The following is a 22995-nucleotide window of genomic DNA, read 5'->3' as shown; positions in this document are numbered from 1 at the left end:
CTCAGAGAAGTTACTAGCCGTGCCAGTCTGAATGGTTTTGCTGTAGTTATAACCCAGGTGTGAACCAACAAATCGCAATGTCCGCCCTCCTGCAACACCATGTCTCGGTCTTCTTTCGTGTCCAGGGTAGCGCGGTGGAATTAACATTTGTTGATTGCCTTTACTTTGCAAGGCACTCTGCTAGATAGCATCTGTGTGCTTTCTGATTCAGTATTCACAACACCTCGTGAGGTGTTATTATTGACATTCTGTGAGACTGAGGGGTTTTCCAAGGTCTCATAGCCAGGATTTAAGCTCAGCCTCTTGACATTGTACAGAATGTCATCTCAGTCCCCGGTAGGGTGACAGTTGAGTCAAGGCAATCAGTTCTTGCTGACTTGAGCTCATGTTACAGTTGGGCAGCTCTTACCTTCCTTTACTCAGCTGCTTTATCACCCACAACTCTGCCTGTAAAATATGATAACAATTTAAAGCTGTGGTGCTGTGGAAACACGGTTCATATTTCTTCCCTTTTCTCTCCATTCGGGCAATGTCCCACCAGACCTTCGGTTTAGGAGACTGAGGGCCTGGAGAGCATGGAAGCTGCTCCCATCAGTCAGTAGACAATTAAGAAACTGGACTCTGATTCATTTCCCAAGCTAACATGTAACTGTGCTGCTGATTACCCATTTTCATTGTTTATGGCAAGCCAGGTGGATGAACGGCTCTGCCTGATTTATGAAGTGCTTGCCTTCTATAAATCACAGAGTAGAAACCCAGCACGCTGTTAATCCTAATTGGTTAAGTCCTAAGTAGGGAGTGATTAGAAAGTCTTCAGGAAAGAAGGTACCTCATGCAAATGAGGTAGATACACCGTTCCTTGGGAGGAAATATCCCCTGCTCACAATATGTGGTCCCAGGTTTGTTGTCCATTCCTGCTACCTCTTACTGGTCAACCCCTGCTGATCTTCCATTTGTGAATAAACGAACATAAAAGGGAGAGAAGGCAGATGATGGGAAGCACAAGCACCGTAGAAAAGGAATGCTGTCTGCCTACTTACTTCCTCCTTTATTAATTTCAACCTGGATTAATTGTCTAACTCCAATAAACCATCCATCATAATGAAGGAGAACTAATGCACGGACTCAGAGCGCTGTGAGTTACAGTGAGAAACATTAAAGCTTCTGGTCTCCGCTACCTGAATTCCAATTCCACTCTTCCCTGGGCATGGTTGACATGACATTCTCTGATACTCAGTGACACCCTTCTCAGATGTTTCACTTTGAGCCCAAAAGACCTTAGAGATCTTAAATATGTGAGGTTGTCCACCTCTTCTGACTGGAAATCTTCTGATTGGACTTAGAAATGCAGATTCTTCTTGCAAAGGAGGAAGGAAACCCAAAGATTTTATGTGATTTCCTCCCCACATCTCAAAATGATGGTGGAGGACACAGAAAACTGTGCCTGAAACATGTTTAGAAGAGCAGGGAGTGTTGAGATTACAACTCCTAGAGGATAACTTTCATTCTTCCTTTCCAATCACTTGTAAACGCTCCTTGTAACTTCTCTTTTCATTCCCCTCTCCTTTCTCCCCACCTCCCTCTCTCCTTCCCTTCCCTTCTGTATTCTTCATCCCTTTTTCCTTCCTTCCCTTCCTCTCCTTCCTTTCTTCTCCCATTTCCTGGGCACCCATGGCAGATGCAGCAGCAGCAGCAGGAGCAGCGTCACTTCAGAACTGGATGATGAGCCCCCCTGCATGGAGGAGATTGATTACAGTACAGACAACAGCTCAGACCAGGAAGGAAGCTTCTCTGAGCTGGACCGGCAGATCCAGGAGTGTGCTTTCAACAAGGATGAGGGAGGGGAAGAGGAGGAGGGGTCAGGACAGGGAAGAAAAGCCATCCCATAGCCCCAGGGTTGTAGTGAGTTCCAAGTCCCTAACCATTGGACTAATGGCTAAGTAGTTTCTTCACCATCAGAAACTACAGTGTTGGTGCAAAAATCCAGCCCATGTGAGTTCAGCAACCTATTTCCAGATTTTGTTCTAGTGTCACTATGCATAGAGACCGGCTACTTCATAATTATACCATTTTACAGACATAGTTAGGTGGCCTTTGGAGCCCTTGCATGCTGCCATTATGCTAGAATGGGCTGCTTTCAGGATTACCATGGATCCTCTCAACACTATTTTGCGCTCCTCTCCATTCCTATGCTTGAAGTTGGAGCAGACTGGAAGGAGGAGTTGAGGCTACTTTTTGGCTTCTCAGCCAGATTTCTATGTGGTTGTTTAAGTTGTTCTAAATATGAGTGTTACCTCCTATTGTTGTCTTCCTACTATAGCATCTGAGCTCCTCAGCACAAATGGTGAGCCCTACTGAGACTTCTGAGAGTCCTAGCAGCATATTTAGTTTCTGAATTATTGAACACGAAAGGCTGCACAACCAAAAATTTGCAAGCATCATGCTTGGTCTGTTTTAACAGTATATATTTTACAGATCCAGTATAAACCAGGACCCGTCCTAGGTTCTAAGGGAGAAGGCACAATACTGAACAAGACATGGCCAATGGTTTCTACAAACTTGAAAATCCTATGAATTCAGGCCACTAACCATAATGCTGGGAGGCAGCAAGCCATACTGGAAAAATCATTCACTTCAGGCTCAGACAGATGTGGCTCATATCTTGAATCTGGCAGTCACTTGTTATGAGAACTAAGGCAACTAATTAAATTTCCCCAAACCTCAGTTTTCTTATACATACAATTGAGATGAACATGTCTATATCATATCTTTATCATAAAGTTATCATAAAGATGAAACAAGATAATATATAATAATATAAAGGATTGGCACATGATAGACACTCAACAATGTTGGCTTCTTTTCCTCCATAGTCCAAGTAGAACATTCTGTATGAGTACTTTCACAGTTACACAAAACATTACCTAAAGCCACATGGTTGGAAAGTACTCCCTCTTCCTGGAGGGGATTGGGAAGGAGGTTACATAGGAGCAGAGTGTAGGAGGTTGGAATGTCATAGAATAAGTGAAATGGAGCAAGAGCCTTCAGCATGCAGAGGCAAATAGATTAGAGATTTAGACGACAACATATACAGGGCCCATGCAGAAAGGATGAGAAGGGGCATGGAAGACAGGTACTGAATGACAGATAAGATGGAGAAAATAGGGTAGATCAAACTTACATTTGTCCAGATGCCGTATATATATTTAGTTATGGTTAGGTTTGGCTCTGAGAGATGGAAAATCCAAAATTGCAGTAGCTTTTGTGAAACAGAAGTCTATTTCTCTTTTGTGTGGTTTCCATATAGAGGTAGGCCAGAGCTGGTATCATAAGTACATGGTGTCCAGCACTCAACTTGTATGGGCTTCCAGGTCTGCTGTGTGTTGGTTGGTTTTACTCTTAATCTAAGATGGCTGCTAAAGCGTCAGCCTTTGTATCTACATGTCAGCCGGCAATAAGAAAGATAGAAAAAGAAGAACACAGTCTCTGTATTTCAAAAGCCATGCGTTATGCTTCTCCTTAATCCCACCATCTAGAAAGGGGTCCTATCACCGCAGGTAGCTGCAAGAGAGGTTGGAAAATATAGTTTTTATTTGAGGTGGGCCTAGGGAAAAGGAAATAATACAAACTGGAGATCAAATACTGCCAAATACTTTCCTTGATAAACCAATCACCACCAAGAGATTTGGGAAACAATCATCTCAGAAAAAACTCATAGCAACCCTCTAGACCAGCAGAAAACCACACAGTAAAACTTTGCCATAATGTAGCCCCAAGGCATAGGAGAAAGTCATGTGTGTTATGATTTAAGGAGCTGATGTTATTATTATTAGTAGTAGTAGTAGTATTACCACTACTATTATTATTTATAGTCTCTTCTTTTTCCAACTCCCTTCCAAATTTCTTTGCTATAGTTCAGAAATCCTATATCCATTCTTTGCACTATGACACTCAGATGTCTATAACATATATAAGAGGTTTAAGGGAAATAACAAAGACATTTAATTCAAATCCCAGATAACAGCAGTCCTGAACTTCTCTCATAAACCTTTCCACTCTTAAATAGAAGATAACATAAAGTTTCTGTTCTTTCCTTGTTTTGAGGAGTCAAGAAGATAGTTTTGCTGAAAATGTAACTGTCGGGAAGGACAGAAATAATACTAACTCACCATCACCACTTTGTTCCCCAGCTCAAATTAGTTTATGGGATGAGCTTCTCATTACCTGAAAGGTTTCTGAGAAGAAAGTGATCAGGACATTGTAAATTTCTATGCATGTTCGGGGAAAGCCAGGGACATGGAACATGTGGTTTGTCTATGTAACAAGCATATATTGAACACCTATTATGTGTCCTGTACTTTACTAAGCTCTAAGGATGCAGAGAAAAGGACCCACTCTGCTTGAAGATGTTTGCAGTTCAGTGGGAAAGATGAGCAATACACACTTTAATACAGTGGCACATGCCTTTGTGAAGCTTGTGTTGGTAGACAATGTTGGAATCACCAAATCTAATGGAGCAGCAGTGGTGGGAAACATTACCAAGGTGTGATAATTGAAGTGATTCTTGAAGGATGTACAAGGGTTTTCAGGTAAAAAGGAGAAGAAGGATGCTAAGAAGTAGAAAGAGATTGTGCAAAAGCCCTGTGTTGGGGTTACAGCTTGAAATAAAATGATGAGCGTGACCGGCTTAAAAGATGTGTTTGCATGCGGGTAAGGGAAGGGAGTGACAAGAGATGAAATTAAGATTGGCATCGAGATGATCAAGCAACATTTGACGTGCCTTGATGGAAAAGTTGAATTTTATTCTGAACGTGCTGGCAGAGACAAGGAATGTTCCGCAGAAACATGCCCAGGACTAATGTCTGCAGGCATGCATCAGCACCACTGCATAAGTACTTGCTTATGACTGACGGATTGGACACCCTGCTGTGCTGGTAGTTCAATAGCATGAGTACCCTAGTGTAACATTTCCATATTTGAAGATCAGCAGGTTTGCAGTGAGGTGAGAGATAATGAGTGCAGTTTAGGGCCATGTTGAATACTGGGGGCCCATGATATGTCCATTTGGAAAGGACTCCTAGAAGCCAGAGGTGCATCAGTAGAAGGAGAGTTATATCCAGTGAGATAGGGACTATGTGGAAGTCTTGAACAAATAAGCCCAGGTGCAAATCAGCTGGGAAGGAGTTTGTTTGTAGGGAACAGAGGACCTGGAGAAAGAGCTTACTTCCCTCTCTTGCCACTGGGACTGCAGGCCATTCTGTGTCACACCTCACCAGTGTTCAGTCTGGGGGGAAGAGAGGACTCACTGGGAAGTCAACTCCAGATAGTCATAGGAGTGGCTCTTCCAGCCTGGCCAGACATGTCTCTTGCTGGCCAAACCACTATGGTGAACTGTTCTGAATACCCTCTTCTACCAAACTCAGAGCCAAACAAGATCACTCAACAATTCCTGGGAGTGGGAGGCTCCAATGGGAAGCAGATGTGGTTCAAAGTGTGCAGGGGTGGGATGAGAGTCTAGAGAAGTGATGTTGGGGGCCAGGTCATGGCACAGGTGTCGTGTATCAATCGTTATCCAGTGCTCTGTCTGGCAGGGGTGTGGGTGGGGATGCTTCCGTTTCCTGGGGGAGCCCTGTGCACTTTCTCTGATGGGGGCAAAGGGGGGTAGCTTGCTTGTTATGTCTTTAGGATAGTCCTATTGAGGGTAGAGAAGCACAATGCTTCTTGCGATCCCATAAGGATCATACTTCCATGATCCCCTAAGGGTGGAATCTACTGGCTGCTCTTGACACTTTCCTGTGATAGAAAACTTCTTAGCTTCATAGTTCCTACAGGAAAAAGATCCCTGCACAACCTGGCCCCAGTCTTCTCTACAGACTCAGGTTCCGCTATTATCCAAACTCTTTAGTTTGCCATAGGACACAGCTTTATTTTATCCCATCACACATATACAGTGTGTGTGAACACACACACACACGCACACACACACACACACACACCACTTCTTGAGCCACATAGCTCCATAAAAACCCTCTGAATTTTCAAACATGATCACATTTTTCTTCTGTCTCTGGTGAGCATCTCCCATTATATCATGTGGGGGTTGCAAGGCCCAGTTCAAATATCACCTTTCTTCTGTAAAGCCTTTCCTAATCACCCAAGTCAAGTTATATCATCTCTCTTCTGTGTCCCTGTTGCACTGTTTAGGCATACCTTCTAAAGCACGCTTTCTAGTTATAATTTTTTTTCTAGTTATAATTTTATTTGTGCATTTTTTATAGCCCCACCCCCAGTGGCTGATGGGTGGATTCGTCTAAGACACACGCCCCTGATATTTTCTTGCTATCTCTCCCTGCATCTAGCATACTTCTTGACACATCGAAGGCAGTCAAATGTGTCTTCCCCCCGCCTCAAACCTGAACACCTAAGGTCTCAGTGAAATCCCATATATTTCCCTTAAATCCCTTCATCTTCCATCTCAAATCAGAGTTTGTGTTGCAGGAAAGGTAAGTGATTTCACTAAAAGGGTGCCTACCATGTGCACATCTCAGCCTCCCAAACTGACAGTTGCCACGGAAGACTGTTTCCCATGGGAGGCAAGCTTAAGAAGGAACAGAGTGGCCTTGCCCTGGCCTGTATTGTGCAAATGTTTAGATAGAGCAGAGAAGACATAGGAGCAGAATCTCTAAGAGTCGCCAGTGGCTGCAGTATTCATCCAGGTGCTTTGGACCACAGGCTCGCTTCAGTGGGAGCTGGCACATGGCTCCCTGTGCCTCGTGCCAACTTGGCTGCCTGGCCACTTCTTGCAGTCTTTTCAGTGAGAATCCAAAAACTCCATCCATTGGCTCCAGTTGCTTCCAGGCCTCCAGAAAAAAAGGATTCAGAGCCACAGGGAACATTTGAAAATAACCTGATTCTTGAGTTACAAGCTCACCTTGAGGGATGCCAACACAAGTAAGGTCGCATTACATCCCTAAGAGGAGGAGTTCTCATGCACAGCTTTTATTTCCCAGCCTGGACAGCCGAGCTGTAGAGTCGGTTTCATGTTCCAAGGGGAGCCTCTGCTCTCTGCCAAGAGAAGGAGCGTCCGTGAAATGCCTGCCATAAGTCATCCTTGTTAGGGACTCAGGACAGTGGCCTGCATGGTGGGTCTGAACATTTGCATTGGCATTAGAGTGATAGATTCCCTTAGCCCTGCTGGTCCACCCTGCTCCAGCCCCCTAAAGGCTCCAGTCTTGGAAAGACACAGACACAGTAGCCTAGGTACTCACCATGAGAGCTTTTTTTTGGGGGGCAAAAATAATTCATTAGGTCTTCTCAACAGATGTCCTCTTTTGTTCATGCAGCACTTTGGCTTCATGAGTGCCCAACTGATTCTTGATAAAGAGTGTTGTTTAGAAAAAAGAAAGCGGTAAAAAGACATTTTTGGGTAAAAATGGATTGTATTATGGTCTTTCAGTGTCTAATAAAAAGAGAATGCAATTGCATATGACTTAAAATCATCTACTGCATGCATTTCAACACAATGGAGATGGACTTGAGCTTGAGTTCCCTACCATACAACACACACACACACACACACACACACACACACACACACACACACAATGTAGGTGCAGGGTAAAGCCTATAAACAGAGTGAGTGAGGGAAAATTCATTATCAGACTCATGATTATAAAAGCAGGGCACCGCTAGATAGTGCCTTTGCCCCATACTGCCACACACAAATTGAGATGGAAAACTTTTGGGGAGAAGGTGAGGCCCTCTCATCAGCGTATGGCATAAACTGGTCTTCTAGGATGTATATATTTTGAGCCTGCTTTGGCCACGAAGAAAAATGGATTCAGTTCTCTTTGGAAGAGACTGCATACTTGTGGAAGAATTACCAAATAAACCACATCTGGGTCTCATGACAAGACAGAATAGAGCAATGGATGGGAGCCTGGAACAACTGGTTATTCTGATTAGGAGTTTCTGATGATCTTTTCTAGGGTGAATGGGGTTAAAATGATTTCTTAGCAGCAGACACGTATTACTACCAACCCCCACTCCCCCTCCCAAAATGTTACTAATAATAATGAAGTACAGTTGTTGGGAACAATTCATTTGAGGTATCTGAGTGTGGCTTCATTCTCTGGGGGTCAGGACAAGAAGTGGTGTCGAGGTCAGTTCTGTATACTAGCTGTGGGACAGAGTGAGGGAGCAAACAGACTGACCGCCCTGCTGGCCAGAGTATGGAAGTTGAATGAATGGATGTTCTTTGACCGAATTGTACCAACCGATCCCCACCCATGCCTCAGTCTGAAGAGGAAGTTATTTTAAAAGGTATTAGGGGAGGAAAACCTGTCTTCCTACTTGGCTCATACTCTTTTAAGCTCTCACTACCATTCTGTGTAATAGATGGGCATCATTAGTGCCACTTTCTTTTTTTAAAAAAATATTTATTTATTTATTTTTGAGAGAGAGGAGGCGTGGGCGTGTGAGTGGGGGAGGGGCAGAAAGAGGGAGAGAGAGAATCCGAAGCAGGCTCCGTGGTGTCAGCACAGAGCCCAATAAACGGCTCAATCCCATAAACTGAGATCGTAACTAAGAGCCAGACACTGAACTGACCGAGCCACCCAGGCACCCCAATTGCCAGTTTCAAAGTGAGGTTCAGTTGTACTTAAAGGCACTTTCAGTAGGTGATGAGGCTGATTTCTGCTCCCAGAAAAGTTCTGATTTCCCACTCCATGCTACCGTTAACATGTGCTGAACATGAATACCTTCCATGTACAGTAGTCTATGACCACTGCGTGTGTAGTCGTGTTACGCTTCACGCGCTAACCCTGTGAGGTAAGCCCTCTTGTTTTCCTTCTTCGACAGGTGAGGTTTCTCAGCATAAGAAGGCAAGCACTTGCCTGTGCTTATGCAGCCAGTAAGTAGTAGGACCATGGTTCCGACACAGGCGGTCTGACCCCTGGGTCTGCACTCCAAGGGAAAAGCGGCTCTTCAAACACCCCTGAGGGCTTTCCAGAAGCCACAGAGTAATTCCCTGTCTCCACGAAGGGCGGGATCGTTGTTGTCTTCAATCCTTGATTCAAATACAAATAACTTGTCCTGGACATCCCTGCTTAATGCCCCCCACTCCACCTCAAACGCACAGGTTCAAAGTCACTTCCTCATGATTTCCTCCAAGTTCCTAAACTTGTTCACCTTGACAAGGAGTCTGTGTTTTCTTGCTTTTTTTGTGTGTCCAACGCACAGCCCAATGTCTGACAAAGGCAGGCACTCAAACCTTCACAAAACACATGAATCCACAAGTCTTGGCCAAGCCTGGCTCTTAGCTTTGGTTTGAACCCACCCGTCCCCTGATCTTTCTTCCTGATTCATTTCTCACCTGGGTTTCAGCAGTGGTTTCCCCCACTGCTCTCCTCACCTGTGATTTTGCCTCCTTTACAGCCCTTCTCTGTGCAGCCCGATGATATTTGGAATGAGCATTTGTTTCCACTTCTGCTGCTTACAATCTTTTGGTGGCCTCCCACGGTCCCAAGGATAAAAGGCAAATGGAAGCCAGTACCTGAGCCCTTAGGGATCCAGCCACTGGCTAACTTTCTGGTATCCTGTCTTAACACAAGCCCCTACCAAAGTCATAAAACAACAGTTTCAGTTTCTGGAAAGCACTTTACTCTTTTGCTCTCTCTGCTTCCACCTCTGTGCCTTATTCTATTTATCATATCCTATATGTATCCTCCTCCCTGTAGCCTTCCCTTATCTGACTCTGATGTAGAAACCACGTCATAGCTTTGGCTGCGTGGTATTACCTAAAGGTTTGTCTATCTCTCCCCACCCCTCCGCCCCCCCCCCCCCCCCGCCACTGCCCCACATCAGACTTTGCAGTTTTTGGAGAAGAGAGATGATGGTGTTCACTGCTATATGCTGAGGGCCTAGCACTGTGTCCAAGACAAGAGGGCCTTCGTTAAATATGTGTTGAATGACTGAGATCTTAATTTCCATTCCAAAGGTCTCCTGAGAATGACCTCCTACCCGTTGCCTCAGTAACCTATTAAACATGAATAGTGGAGCTGCAGAAAAGTAGGGCACGCCTGTGTCCAGCACAATCAGAGCAGCAAAGAAGCATCCAGGAAAAATCTCCCTCAGCTCCTAGTCTGTGATGCCTCCTGCTCTGTAATTTTCCAGAAGCAGCTTCCTTTTTTTTTTTTTTTTTTCCTCCAAATGGCCTGTAGAGGTCAGAAAAGGGCCTTGGTTTCAGATCTCCAACTGTCCTCTGCCTGCATTAGCATTCACCCTGGGTGTCTACAATTAGGCAAACGTAGGCTCTGCACATAGGAGCGGAAATGCATTGACTTTAATAAAACAGAGTGTAAAACAACTTTAGATTGACTCCAGCCTTGTTTATTCTTGCACACTTGTAATTCTGGTTCGGTATATTCCCAGTGAAAGAGACCATTGTCCTGGGAACTGAAGCTTTTCCTTTCTCCATGGCTCCTGCAGCCAGTCCATGGAGGCGAGCAGCACCAGCTCCCTGCTCCTGACTCATAGCAAAAATGTTTTTGTTTCTTAAAGAAAAACAATGACAAATTGAAGTGTGGGTACAATGAGAGGAGCTCCCACTGTCCTTCTAGACTTTTGGGGTTTTTCCGTGAATGTAAGTGCATTCAGAGTCCACAAAAGAAAAAAAAATTAAATAATAAATATGGAACAGACACTCTGGTGGGCACCCATGTTGAAATTTAGGAATTGATGACTTTATTCCAGAAATTACTTTCTAGCGTATAGGAAAGAGCACTGAACTGGAATTTAAGAGCCCAGGATTTGAGGTCCAGCTCTGCAACTTTAATGTGGGATTTGAGGGGAGGGAGAGGATCCTTAATTTCTCTGGGTCTCAGTTTCTCCATCTGAGAGCTGGACCGGCTGAAATCTGAGGTCACCTCTATCTCTCATACTCACTGTGGCTGTGCTGGCCAGTCCATGGAGAAGTCCACCAGGCCTTGGGCTGGCCGCGCGCGCATAGAGGCCCGCTCAAGGTGTCTCACACTAGCGCTCTGTCCGCCCGGGGCCCGAGGCCAGGCCCCGCACAATGATCTTTTCAGAGCCCAGGCCGATGCCGTTGAGACGCTGCCAATGCCCGGCAGAATAAAAGCTTCCGAAATCAGGGCTAAAAATAAATAATGAGACAAAGGGACAACATAAACAGGAAGACCTAAAAGTGGGGGAGGGGGATCGAATTGAGTCAGCAACGTTGGGGTGGGGGGAGCGGTGGGGAGGAATATGAATTTGCTCTCGTCTGTGATCATTGCCCTGCTGGGTGGTTGTGGGGTCACACGTGCTCAGGGAAGTGGCACTGTCATACCACCCTGGGGAGAGGATGCCTGCTCAGCAGAGGTGTGGCTTGTTCCAAGGCTCATTTCCTCCCTGCAGCGCAGCAAACCCGCCCATTCTACTCCCACTTTGCTGGCTGCTTGAAAAGTGTTCTTTAAGAGTCCTGTCCTGTTGCCTGCCCTCTGCTTCGGCACTGGGCCAGCTTCCTCTTTACATACACTCAGGGTTTCACTGCAAATGACTCTGGGGTCTGGTGACTTGGACAGGAAAAGGGTTAGTCAAGGAAAGGGAGCTAATAGATATTAAGTGTGTTTCACATGCTGACCCCGGGGCTCAGTGCTTGATGCGATGGTCCAGGGACAGAGGAGCAGCTGTGGGGCAAGTCCCACGTGAGCTCCTCCCCTGCACAATTGTCTACTGTTCTTAGCTTTTCCTCCACCTTGCCAACGGTGGAGAGCCAGAGCAGGTAGGAGCATTGTTTAGAGGGTCAGCTCAGTGAATTCGGGGATATGCAGTGTGGGAGTCTTTGGGGTGAACGTTAGGGAGCCACTGACTGTCATTAGATGGTGACAGAGATTGGGGCACACTGACCAAAAAGGAGAGGGAATAAGTGGGAGGGAGGGGGCGTCCCAGGGAAGCCAGAGGCCTAAACCCAAGGAGAATTCAGACCCCGTGAGAAATCCTGACTCCTAAAATTCAAAGTGAAGTCTAATGTTTAAGTTTTTTCCTGTTCTGTGAGGTCTTGTTTTAAGCCATCCCCTATGCCCTCAAACCTTCAGTAAAAGTCGACTTCCCCAGAGAGCTGGGTTCTAGTGACACTTTAAGTTAATGGAAGAAGAACTTATTCATTTCAGATAAAAAAAGACTATCGGTAGAGGCTGTCAGAAAATTCAGCGGAAGCTGGAAATCTGAAAATTCATTTTCTAGGGCATTTACAGTTTCTGCACTAGAGCTTGGAAGCCGTTTTACTTGGAAATGAAAATGATGAAAATAATAGTGATAGTAATAGTTACCAAGTTACCAGGAGCACCTACCTTATCCCAATTCTTGGGCTGAAAGTTTATTATTCACAAAATCCCTGTAAGGTAAGTGACTATCATTATCCCCTATTTTGTAGAGATATTCAATAGTGTGTGCAAAGTAGCTAAGAGAGAAGCCAAGTTAGGCTCTGAGCTGAGTGTGGGTGTTCTTCTGATTTTCTCCCTGGTATCATACACCCTAAAAGAAAATCATCCTTGGTGGATCATTTGGTGGCAGCTCCTTCCATTCTTCCCTTCCCTTCCCTTCCCTTCCCTTCCCTTCCCTTCCCTTCCCTTCCCTTCCTTCCTTCCCTCCTTTCCTTCCTCCCTTCCTTCCTTCCTTCCTTCCTTCCTTCCTTCCTTCCTTCTTTCTTCCTCCCTCTCTCCCTTCCTCCCCTTCTTTTCTTTTCTTTTCTTTTCTTTTCTTTTCTTTTCTTTTCTTTTCTTTTCTTTTCCGTTTCTTGAGGCAAACTTGCTTTCATGCTTCCTTCCTCATATTTAATTAACTAGAGATGAATCTGTAATTTTCAGCATCTTATTTTCAAACTTCGTCAAGACCTATTCTTTCCCTATCTACCTATTAATCTTAATTTTTTTCAGCCTCCTTTCCATATTTCTAGATGAAAATGCTGCGTGACCTTTTGAAGGAATCTCCCAATGGGTTGATGGTGGTGGATGGTAATGTGCATGTGAAATTCGTGAAGCACTCTCTAAGTCTCCCGAAGCAAATATTGAGAGCAACATTTTTAAAGATAAATAACATGAATCTCAAAGAGCTTAAATGAATATCCTAGAGGAATATGGCCCCATCCCAGCAAAATCAGGTTTGGGTTGGGATAAGGAAGGATCTTCCTTATGATATTTGCTGTGGGTCCGGAAATAACTTTTCAGATTCCCATCTATCATGTCTGTGAGTGTTCTGGACAATATGAGATGTTCCCAGTGGCCCTATTCTTATTAGATTTCTATTTTGCAGCCACCCTTGAGTAAGGGTGCTTAGGATTCACTTCAAAATTATATACAGAAATCTATGAGCATCCTACAACCATTACCTAGTTTCAAGTGATACTCAATTTATTAGCCGGGGATCTCAGATCTCCAAATCCTAAACTATCACTACCTCTCAGCTTCACTTAATTTCTATTTACTAATGCTCAAGGGAGCCAGCCAGGTCAGCAAAGCCACTCAGCAAGGAGCAAGAGAAGAAACTTGCCCTCTTCTGTTGGAATTGGATTTCCATATCATTTGGCATAAGTCATTGATATTCCACAAGACAGTTTACCTGAGTCATGCTCCTCTTCTTCTGAATGTTTTTGTTCTTGTTGGTTGGCTAGTTGTTTTCTGCTTTTTTTTCTCATATGAAGTGGCTATATGATGACAAGATGAGAGACATTTGACATTTTTAAAGGGCAAGGAAAATCAGGACCCAGAAAGGTAGAAGGAAGTCACATCTCGGGATCATCAATGATTAGCTGCTCACCCCCTGCTGCCATGTGCATACACACAACTTCTTAAGGAAAAACTCTTATATGGATCAAGAGCACAATGGAGCATTCAAGAACACTGATTTGGAGACCACTGTAGACAATAAATTTTTTGTGGTAAGAGGAAGAAGATTGTAAATAGAAATAACCGAGGCAACCTCTCTCATAGTGCCTTGTAATTGGTGTCACAAGACTTTCTGCAAGATAATATGGCAAAGATGGTGTAACAGGGGTCTCCACGTTCGCTGGTGGAAGTAACAGTAGGATCAGAGTGGGACCAGAGAGAAGAAGCAAATTAGGGCCCCCTCGCCCATTCCACTGTGGGCCTCAGGGGAAAAGAGCAATCCCATGGATTATGTCAGTAACTGTGTCTTACTTTTATATTGTTGAAAAACAATTACCACAAATGTAGCGATGTAAATCAACATCCATTTATTTCTTGACAGCTCTGCAGTCAGAAATATGGGAGAACTGCATTGGGTTCTCTGCTCAAGGTGCCTCAAAGCTGAAACCCTAGTGTCAGCCAGCCTGGCATCTTATCTGGAGGGTCAAGAATAGAGTCTGCTTCTAAGCTTGGTCAAGAGATTGGCTGAATTAAGTTCCTGTGAGTGTAGGACTAAGATTCCTGTTTCCATGCTAGTTGTTAGATGTTGTTTGTTCTCAGCCCTCATTCCTTAGCAGGTGGACTCCAAAAGCCAGCACTAGTATGTTGGACCTCCTTCACTCTCTGATTTCTTTTGCTGCTACCAGCTGGAGGTAACTCTCTGCTTTTAAAACTCTCTTGTGATTAAGTTAGGCTCACCCTGATAATCTCCCTCTTGTTTTATGATACAACATAATCACAATAGTGAAATCTCACCATATTCACAGGTTCCACCTATGATTAACAGGGGATGGGAATTATGCAAGGGCAAGAGTCACTGCTTACCACAAATAGTATTGCTAACAAATACAACATTTCCCATGTGCCAGTAATGGTATAAGTGTTTTACATACCTTAACTCTCAGAATTTCACAGCAACCTTATGAGGTAGGTACGATTATTGTCTCCACTTTACAACAGAAGAAGCTGAGGCACAGAGTATTGGTATAGAATACACAACTACTATGTGGTTGAGCTGAGATTTGAACCCAGACAATATGGCTCCAGGTTTGTGCCAGATTTCTTAACCACAGCTCCATGGATCTATCTAAACAATGTAATCTCTTAGATGAAGTCTTTTCCTTCTTTTATCCAAGCTTGAGTGTGAGCATGAGACCTAAAGCTATTTAGTGGGACAGGACAGGACACCAGTGGAAAGTGGCATAGCATTCATAGTTCAAATGGCCCATGGCCTGAGCTTTAATCAAGGCTTACATGTGACAGGCCTACTTCTCCTGGGCTTCCCATGTTGTGGTCCAAGTCTTAGCTAATTGTAGAGTCTGTGTTTTCCTATAGTTCTCCCTCCTGTACATCCTTCCAGAGCAGTGGATCTAGCAATGAGTGCTGAGGTAGTCAAGGTACAGTGAGGTCTTCATGAAACAGACTTACTACTCTCATACCCCTGGGGCTCTTCTTCCCACCCAAATTGTAGGTCCGAAGGTCTATGTGGAAAATCTACTTAATAAACTAAACTGGCGCTTACTCTATGTGGGCTTACTTGAAAGTGTCTGTGCTCAGTTACAAAGGAGGAACTGAGGTAATGTTGTAATTTTTCAATCTTCTACCAACTACGTGACATTATTTTGTCCTAGACATGATATAAATAAAAATCCTTCAAGATTCAACTAATTTAGAATCAGAGACTAGTAGGGGTGCTTGGGTGGCTCAGTCGGTTAAGTGTCTGATTTCAGCTCAGATGGTGATCTCATGGTTCATAAGTTCAAGCCCTGCATCGAGCTCTGCACTGCAGAGTCTGCTTGGGATTCTCTTTCTCTCCCTCTTTCTCTGCCCCTCCTTGCCCTCAAAATAAATAAGCTTTTAAGAAAAGAATCAGAAATTAGCAAAGGAAAAGGTTAATAAACATTAAACAAAGTTTATTTTTATAAAAGTATTTTATTTTGCAATGCCTTCATATAAGTAATAATATTGCCATTGGAAACTCACCAATAATATCACAGTGAAAGAATACAGTTCACATAACAAAAGACATAACAAGAAAGCAAAACCAAGAAATGTTTAAAAAGTAGAAAACCAAACAAAAGGCAGAAGACTGACCACATTGAATAATTGTGGTTATAAATGTAAATGCTATAAATTATATCACTAAGTGACATAGAATATCTGCTATGATCAAAAGGGAATCTAAAACTATTTTTCATTCATTATACCCAAACATTCCATTAAAAGATTCTTAATGAAAAAAATGCAGAGAGGAAAGGAGGTAATGGATAAAGATGTCCAGGGAGCCATTACCAAGGAAAAGAGTTGCAAATGGAAAACCTGAAGTCCAAAATGGACTGTGGAGACACAGGGACTGGTTTAGGGAATTGGAGGACACATTAATCAGTTCATTACCAGAACTGTAAGAGAAGGCCTTGATCATGAGGAGGAGTCATTTTTAGTCCTACTGGGGAAACTTGACCAAAGCACATGAAAGAAAGCAAGACAGAAAGTGCAGAAGGACTCCCACCCAGAGCTCCACTGCTGGAAGGGAGCCATGGACCTATGGTCAGAGGATGGTGGCCATAGTGATGCCATCACAAAGCTGAATGTCAGTAGTGAGGTGGTGTGCCCATCTCCTATTCTTTCTTCTGCCTCCCTTATACACCAGGTGACTTGGAAAACACAATAAGTAGGTTGAAGGGGTAACTATATCTGTTGGGCTGAATGGGTTTTAACAGGTTAAGGAGAACTGGAAAGACAGTCTCCTTCAGTTGTCTGCATGACACTCATGGGCCTCTACAAGGTAGCCTGCCCCTGTCTGCCTTTCTAGGTTATCTTCAAATTTACATGACCCCAAAGCCAGCTTCTCAGCCACAGTACCTATCCACCATCTCCTAAGTCTGCCCTCACAGTATCACCTGCTCAACTTTTCTCACTCTTCTTTCCTCCCTCCAAGACCCAGCTCAGATCTGAATCTCCCATAACTCCTGCTTTCTCTGTTCCTCCATCTATGACCTCTTCTGGCATTTATTATGCAATTAACTATATACTTTCATGCCCTACTAATTGGCCATTGATCTCTTTTACTGTGGTTTGATGTTTCACATGTGTCTGTCATTTCTTAGCAAGTACAGTATTTGCTCCCTGAGAACAGGGCCATGTCTTTTTATAATACCGTTCATTATTTAGCACCTTCTAATTTCAGTTTGCTTACCTGAATTATTGTCTCACAAAATGCTCCCTGTAAAACTTCAGGTTAAGTATTATTTCCCTCATTGTACAGACTGAGTCAGTGAGGCTCAGAGATATTCAAAAGCCTACCCTAACGAAGTCCTGTAGCTTATAAGGGGCATAACCAAGATTTGAAACAATGTGAGTGAAACTAAAATCCTCTACTTTCCCCCACTAAATCATGATGTCATCACAGCTTTCTGGAGCCATCAGTCTAGATGATGTGCCAAAATAAAATACGCATAGCATATACACATACAAAAGAGGATATCCATTAGTATATTTCAATTTTTATATTTCATTTGCACACAGTTTCTACAATCAATTTTTATATTTCATTTGCACACAGTTTCTACAATTGTAGCAGGGAAATAGAATCCCCAAATTAAATCTAATGCCTAGACAAAATTGGTATTCATACATGCATACACACATGTAAACACACGTGCATGGATGCATGCACACATACACAGATAAATAAGCTGGTAAGTGCTGCATATAGGTCTGCCTGAAAGGTCATTGCTACCCTAATGGCACAATGAATGGTCTTCATTGGCAAGGACGTGGAGACCTTATAATCCCATTTGGAGTAGAAAGGTGTATAATCCCAGCAGGATGCTTAAAGGCTCAATTTTACTGCAAGGGTACCCAGAGCTTATAGATTTGGTGTTTGTCCAGCACATTACGTTGAAGTAGAGCCCTGTTAGTTGTGGTATTAGCTTTGAAGGGGCTCCTCTATTGAAAATCTCTGTGTCAATCTACTAATTGTGAGCCCAGAAAACATAATGAATCAGGAGGGTGCTCAGCAGTCCTGTAATTTTTACACGTTCTGGGTTTGCTTCCTTTAGGAAAGAGAGGTATAACAGCTCTGAAACCTAGTAGCTTTAGCTAAGAAGCCTGAGAGGTAGAGAGAGAACTATGGAGGGAAAGAAACCACACCCAGATGGTTCATAGGTTTTCCAGAGAACTTGACTTCACCTTCTGACACTAGGTATTCTCCATGTGCATAATGTGAATCATAACATTTCCTTACGTTGTGGCTCTTACACTTCAGCTGCATAAAAATCACACAGATGGCTTCTTAAAAGTCAGGGTCCTGAACCACAATCCTGATGATTCTGATTCAGCAGGTTTATGGTGTGGGTCAATAATCTGCATTTCTCACAAGTTCCCAGGTGATGTTGATGCTGCTGGTTTAGGGAGCATATTGTGAGAACCACTGTCCTAACAGACATGGTATGTAATCATAGGACACAGGAACATCAGGTCCCTTCATGAAAATGTGTGAAAATACTAATAGTTAGGAAACTTTTCCTAACATCAATCCTAAATATTTTCTTCTACTCCAGTTTCAGTGTTCTCTCTTGTATTGTGGTGCACGTAAAGAACTTTGTATTTTCACAGACAGATGCTTATGGCATCTGGTGCCTTCTTCCTATGTAGGCTAAGTTGCTGTCCACCAAAGAGGTGCTGACAGGCTCCATATCATTGATGGAATCTTTGCTTTACTTTGCTTTTTTAAATGTTTATTTGAGAGAGAGAGAGAAAGTGGAAGAGGGGCAGAGAGCGAGGGAGGAGAGAATTCCAAGCAGGTTTCATTCTGTCAGTCCAGAACCTGATGTGAGGCTGGATCTCACAAACTATGAGATCATGACCAGAGCTGAAATCAGGAGTCAGATGCTTAACTGACTGAGCCACCTGGGCACCCCCCCCCCCTTTTTTTTTTCTTTCTTGAGAGGAGAGTCAACTGTCATTGGACCAGGGAGAATAGAGGAACTCTAAACTAAAGTAAAGGAAAACATTAATCCCTGGTTCTTCTACCCTCTTTTCTTTCCATTTTCCTTCTCTACTTTCTCTCCACTGTCACTTTCTTCTCAGGTTTCTTTCCCATTACCTTATCCTCTTTCACTTTCTTCTCTTTAGAAGGTTTGTGTCTCTTTCCCCATCTTCTCATTTTTTTCCTGACCAAGTTACTGTAGACATGAGTTCACCATGGTCTGCCTTGCCAACATCCATCTCTATGACTTTATTTCCTCTTACTTTGTCCTCCATATACAAAGTTTTCTGAACCAAATGACAAAGTGAATGTCATTAGTTCTGGTCCTAGAAACTTGTCTAGATGTTGAGCCTTTCAGACCAAGCAAGATGTTTGCCAGTTATAATGACCTTTTCTGAATAGCTTAGACACCTGCCATATACAAAACCTCTTTCTGGGAGACTTAATATGCATGGATTTCTGTATTTGTGCCCAGTGATATCATGACCCTAAACACAATGGATATGATTCCAGACCCAAAAAGATTCTGTTAGTTTATAGGCATTCTTTAGACTTAAATTGTGGAGGCTCCATCTAACACCAACAAGAGTGCCCTCTACTGGATGGTGACTTTCCAAACCAGTCAAATTTCTGTTTGTTGAAGAGTTTGACTTTGAGATATGCACAGAATAATAACACAAAAGCAGCACTAACAACAGAAGTAGACCAAATCACCAAAGCAAAGATTTGAAGGATTGGATGCCATGAGATAACCACTGGAACTTTAGTGCATCATTAGGGCAGCAGCTGGAACTTCAGAACTACCGCCATGACCTGAACAAAGTTTTGAGCTCTAGGTAGCCTGGTTGTATATTATTATGACAAACTGTGTGAGATAAACTAAAAATCTCTATTCTTTGTGACTCAAGCAGCTTAATGTATAAATTATAAGAAAAGTTATTTTAAACTAATGTCAGGCAAATGGCTATAATAAATAAGTGAAAGATCAATGTATACAATCCAGGGTTGATAATAGTGATTGGCAGTAGCCACGGGGGGCAAAAAAAAAAAAAATTCATGTACAAATGTACTAGAAATTTTAATCGTGTCTACCTGCCTATCAGAGACCTCTAGGGCAGGACTTCTCTCAAAGAAACTGGTGGAAATACAAACCTAGATTGCAATATTGTGTATTGCATGACCCTACCTTATCACTGACATTGTTAGATGAAAGGTGAGTTCTACTTCAGGGACAGCAAATGCATTCTCTCTCTCTGTCTCTATCTCTGTCTCTGTCTCTGTCTCTGTCTCTCTCTCTGTCTCACACACACACACACAGCAATTAAAATTTATGTATTTTATTCTATGTAAGTTATATCTCAGGAAATAAAAAATAAATCTAAAAAGCAAAAAAAAAAAAAAAAAGGATGAGTTAGGTCAATCAGATCTCTATATGGGCCTTTTAAATTAAGAATATTGAGATGATGATTTAATTAGCACAGGCAACAGAGGTTTTGAAAAGTCACAAGGCAAAATTGAGACCACAAAGGATGATATGCAAACTGAAGGTATAAAAAGGTTGAGCCCTTGTGTTGGCAGAGGGAGTGAGATGGAGAGCAGACAGACAGGGAGAAGCAAAGACAGGGAAACCACATAGCTCATGCGGGAGGATGAGGGAAGGAAGACCTGGACCAAGACATGTTTTTTTGGTACAAAGATTTTTTTCTAGTTCCGTTTCAGTCTATATCAGTCCTGACAATAAATCTGGTTTTCCTTGAGGCTCAGGGATGCAAAGCCCCTTGCCTGAGATGATTCAGCTAATATGGAAGGGAGCGTTATCTGAAGCTAGGGCTGGTTTCCTTTACTCCTTCTGCTCTTTCCGTGACATGATACTATGCTACGGAATCTTACGAATGTGGAAGAAGGTATCCGTATTAACGACGGGCATGTTCTATCACTCAATGTTTTGTGTGTGCCTGTGTGAATTTGTGTGTAGCCTTCTTTTGAAAATTTAGAATGTGCCTTTCTGTCTTTCCCATTCAGCATCTTCTAACCATAGACTTTCTGGCAATGGAGTATTTCATCAGAATGACCGAACTTAACTAATAAAGCTTCACTTATATTTTACCTGTTTATTTTTATAATAGGAGTTGCTGGATGTTCATTGAACCTGTGGTAATTTATGAGTTATTTACAATGTTTTCCCAATATCTGTCATTTCTTCCTGTCCATTCCACCATTCACATACATTCTTTTGTATTTAATTTTTATTTATCCCTATTTAGTCTCCTCAGAGCAGGTCTTTTTTTTTTTTTTTCAATATATGAAATGTATTGTCAAATTGGTTTTCATACAACACCCAGTGCTCATCCCAAAAGGTGCCCTCTTCAATACCCATCACCCACCATCCCCTCCCTCCCACCCCCCATCAACCTTCAGTTTGTTCTCAGTTTTTAAGAGTCTCTTATGCTTTGGCTCTCTTCCACTCTAACCTCTCTTTTTTTTTTTTCCCTCCCCTCCCCCATGGGTTTCTGTTAAGTTTCTCAGGATCCACATAAGAGTGAAACCATATGGTATCTGTCTTTCTCTGTATGGCTTATTTCACTTAGCATAACATTCTCGAGTTCCATCCACATTGCTACAAAAGGCCAGATTTCATTCTTTCTCATTGCCAAGTAGTATTCCATTGTGTATATAAACCACACCTTCTTTATCCATTCATCGGTTGATGGACATTTAGGCTCTTTCCATAATTTGGCTATTGTTGAGAGTGCTGCTATAAACATTGGGGTACAAGTGCCCCTATGCATCAGTACTCCTGTATCCCTGGGGGAAATTCCTAGCAGTGCTACTGCTGCAGCCACTCTGGAAAACAGTGTGGAGGTTCCTCAAAAAATTAAAAATAGACCTACCTTATGACCCAGAGCAGGTCTTAATAGGAAAATTTTCTTAATGGGAAAATAACTGATGTAAATAGTGGTAGTAGGGAAACATGGCCTAGCATTTTTTGAGTGGGGAAGACTATAAGTCGAGATACTCTTTTAAGGTCTACCCCTTGTGGCTCTGGATAAAAAGAATATAAATATTATGATTAATGAAGGAGTTTTACAATACCTTTTCCTAGGTCTCTGGACAAAACACAGTATGAGATAGTTGAGTGTCATAATCCTGCCAACCAATCATGGTCCTCAAATACAACTCACAGGACTGACTCCATCCATGAATTTTTGCCACCTCTGTCTTCATGGCCCCTGGAATGCAGGAGAGACATCTAAGTAACACCAACACCCTGGAGTGAAAAGGCTTTCAGTCTAAAAGTCACAAATTATATGAGAACAATGTCCAGAGATTCCTTTCAGATAATGAGCTCAATACCCAGGAGTTCCTAAAATCACAGAGCTACTTAGCATTGCCAATCAGCCTGGTGATCTTTGCTGTAATCAGACTTTCCAGAGAGCCAGTGTTCCAACTTTGAGTAAAACTGCCAAACTCCTAATAATAGCCATCTCTATAGTCATTGGCATTCATCCCTGGTGTTCAGTTGAAGTCCTGTATATCATATTCACAGATAAACAGGGAGTGACCTGGGGTGCCTGGGTGGCTCAGTGGGCTACGTGTCTGACTTCAGCTCAGGTCACGATCTCGAGGTTCGTGGGTTCGAGTCCCTTGTTGGGCTGTGTGGTGGCAGCTCAGAGCCTGGAGCCTGCTTTGGATCCTGTGTCTCCCTCTCTTTCTGTCTCTCCCAAACTCACTCTTTGTCTGTCTCTATCTCTCAAAAATAAATAAACATTAAAAAAACAAAAACAGAGCATGACCCTGGGCTGTGTAAACCAGGAGATGCCACTCCCTTGAGACCCCCCAACATGTCTTTTCCCAATTTTATAAGCGCTCTTGAGCTGGCTTATACTTTGGTAAGAAGATAGGCAAAGATTCTTGTAATTTGGTTATCTTGAATCTGAACGATGTATGCCCTACCCTTTTCTTTATCCAGCTTGCTTTTCCAAGGAACCAGGCCATATAGCTTGTATTTGTCTTGCCCTAAATTCTGATAAAAAGGACATAAATAAATAGGAAAGGATAATATATACAATGGCTCCCAGCTCC

The 22995-nt window shown here is 42.9% G+C and overlaps 1 protein-coding gene and 1 long non-coding RNA gene across 3 annotated transcripts in view; one reads left to right on the top strand and one right to left on the bottom strand.

The window, feature by feature from the left end:
* Nucleotides 1-22995, top strand: part of AGBL1 (AGBL carboxypeptidase 1) — an 858541-nt gene that overhangs the window by 758592 nt on the left and 76954 nt on the right. The window contains exon 23 of one of the 2 annotated variants that reach the window (XM_040493718.1): nucleotides 1679-7484. The exons of the other annotated variant lie outside the window; for it this stretch is intronic. Within the exon in view, the coding sequence (XP_040349652.1) occupies nucleotides 1679-1889 (211 nt within the window). The 3' untranslated portion in view covers nucleotides 1890-7484. Of the gene's footprint in view, nucleotides 1-1678; nucleotides 7485-22995 lie in introns of those variants that run through there. 2 annotated transcript variants of the gene reach the window in all.
* On the bottom strand, nucleotides 10945-14213 carry LOC121042425 (uncharacterized). Its single transcript, XR_005796186.1, has 2 exons — nucleotides 13618-14213; nucleotides 10945-11152 (listed from the first exon to the last, which is right to left on the bottom strand). It is a non-coding gene; the product is annotated as an uncharacterized LOC121042425 (long non-coding RNA).

Source organism: Herpailurus yagouaroundi, unplaced genomic scaffold (assembly GCF_014898765.1).
Source record: "Herpailurus yagouaroundi ecotype Mexico unplaced genomic scaffold, PumYag 185, whole genome shotgun sequence".
Lineage (NCBI taxonomy): Eukaryota > Metazoa > Chordata > Mammalia > Carnivora > Felidae > Herpailurus > Herpailurus yagouaroundi.
Note: the sequence above shows the minus strand (reverse complement) of the source record. Positions and strands in the feature narration are given on the sequence as shown.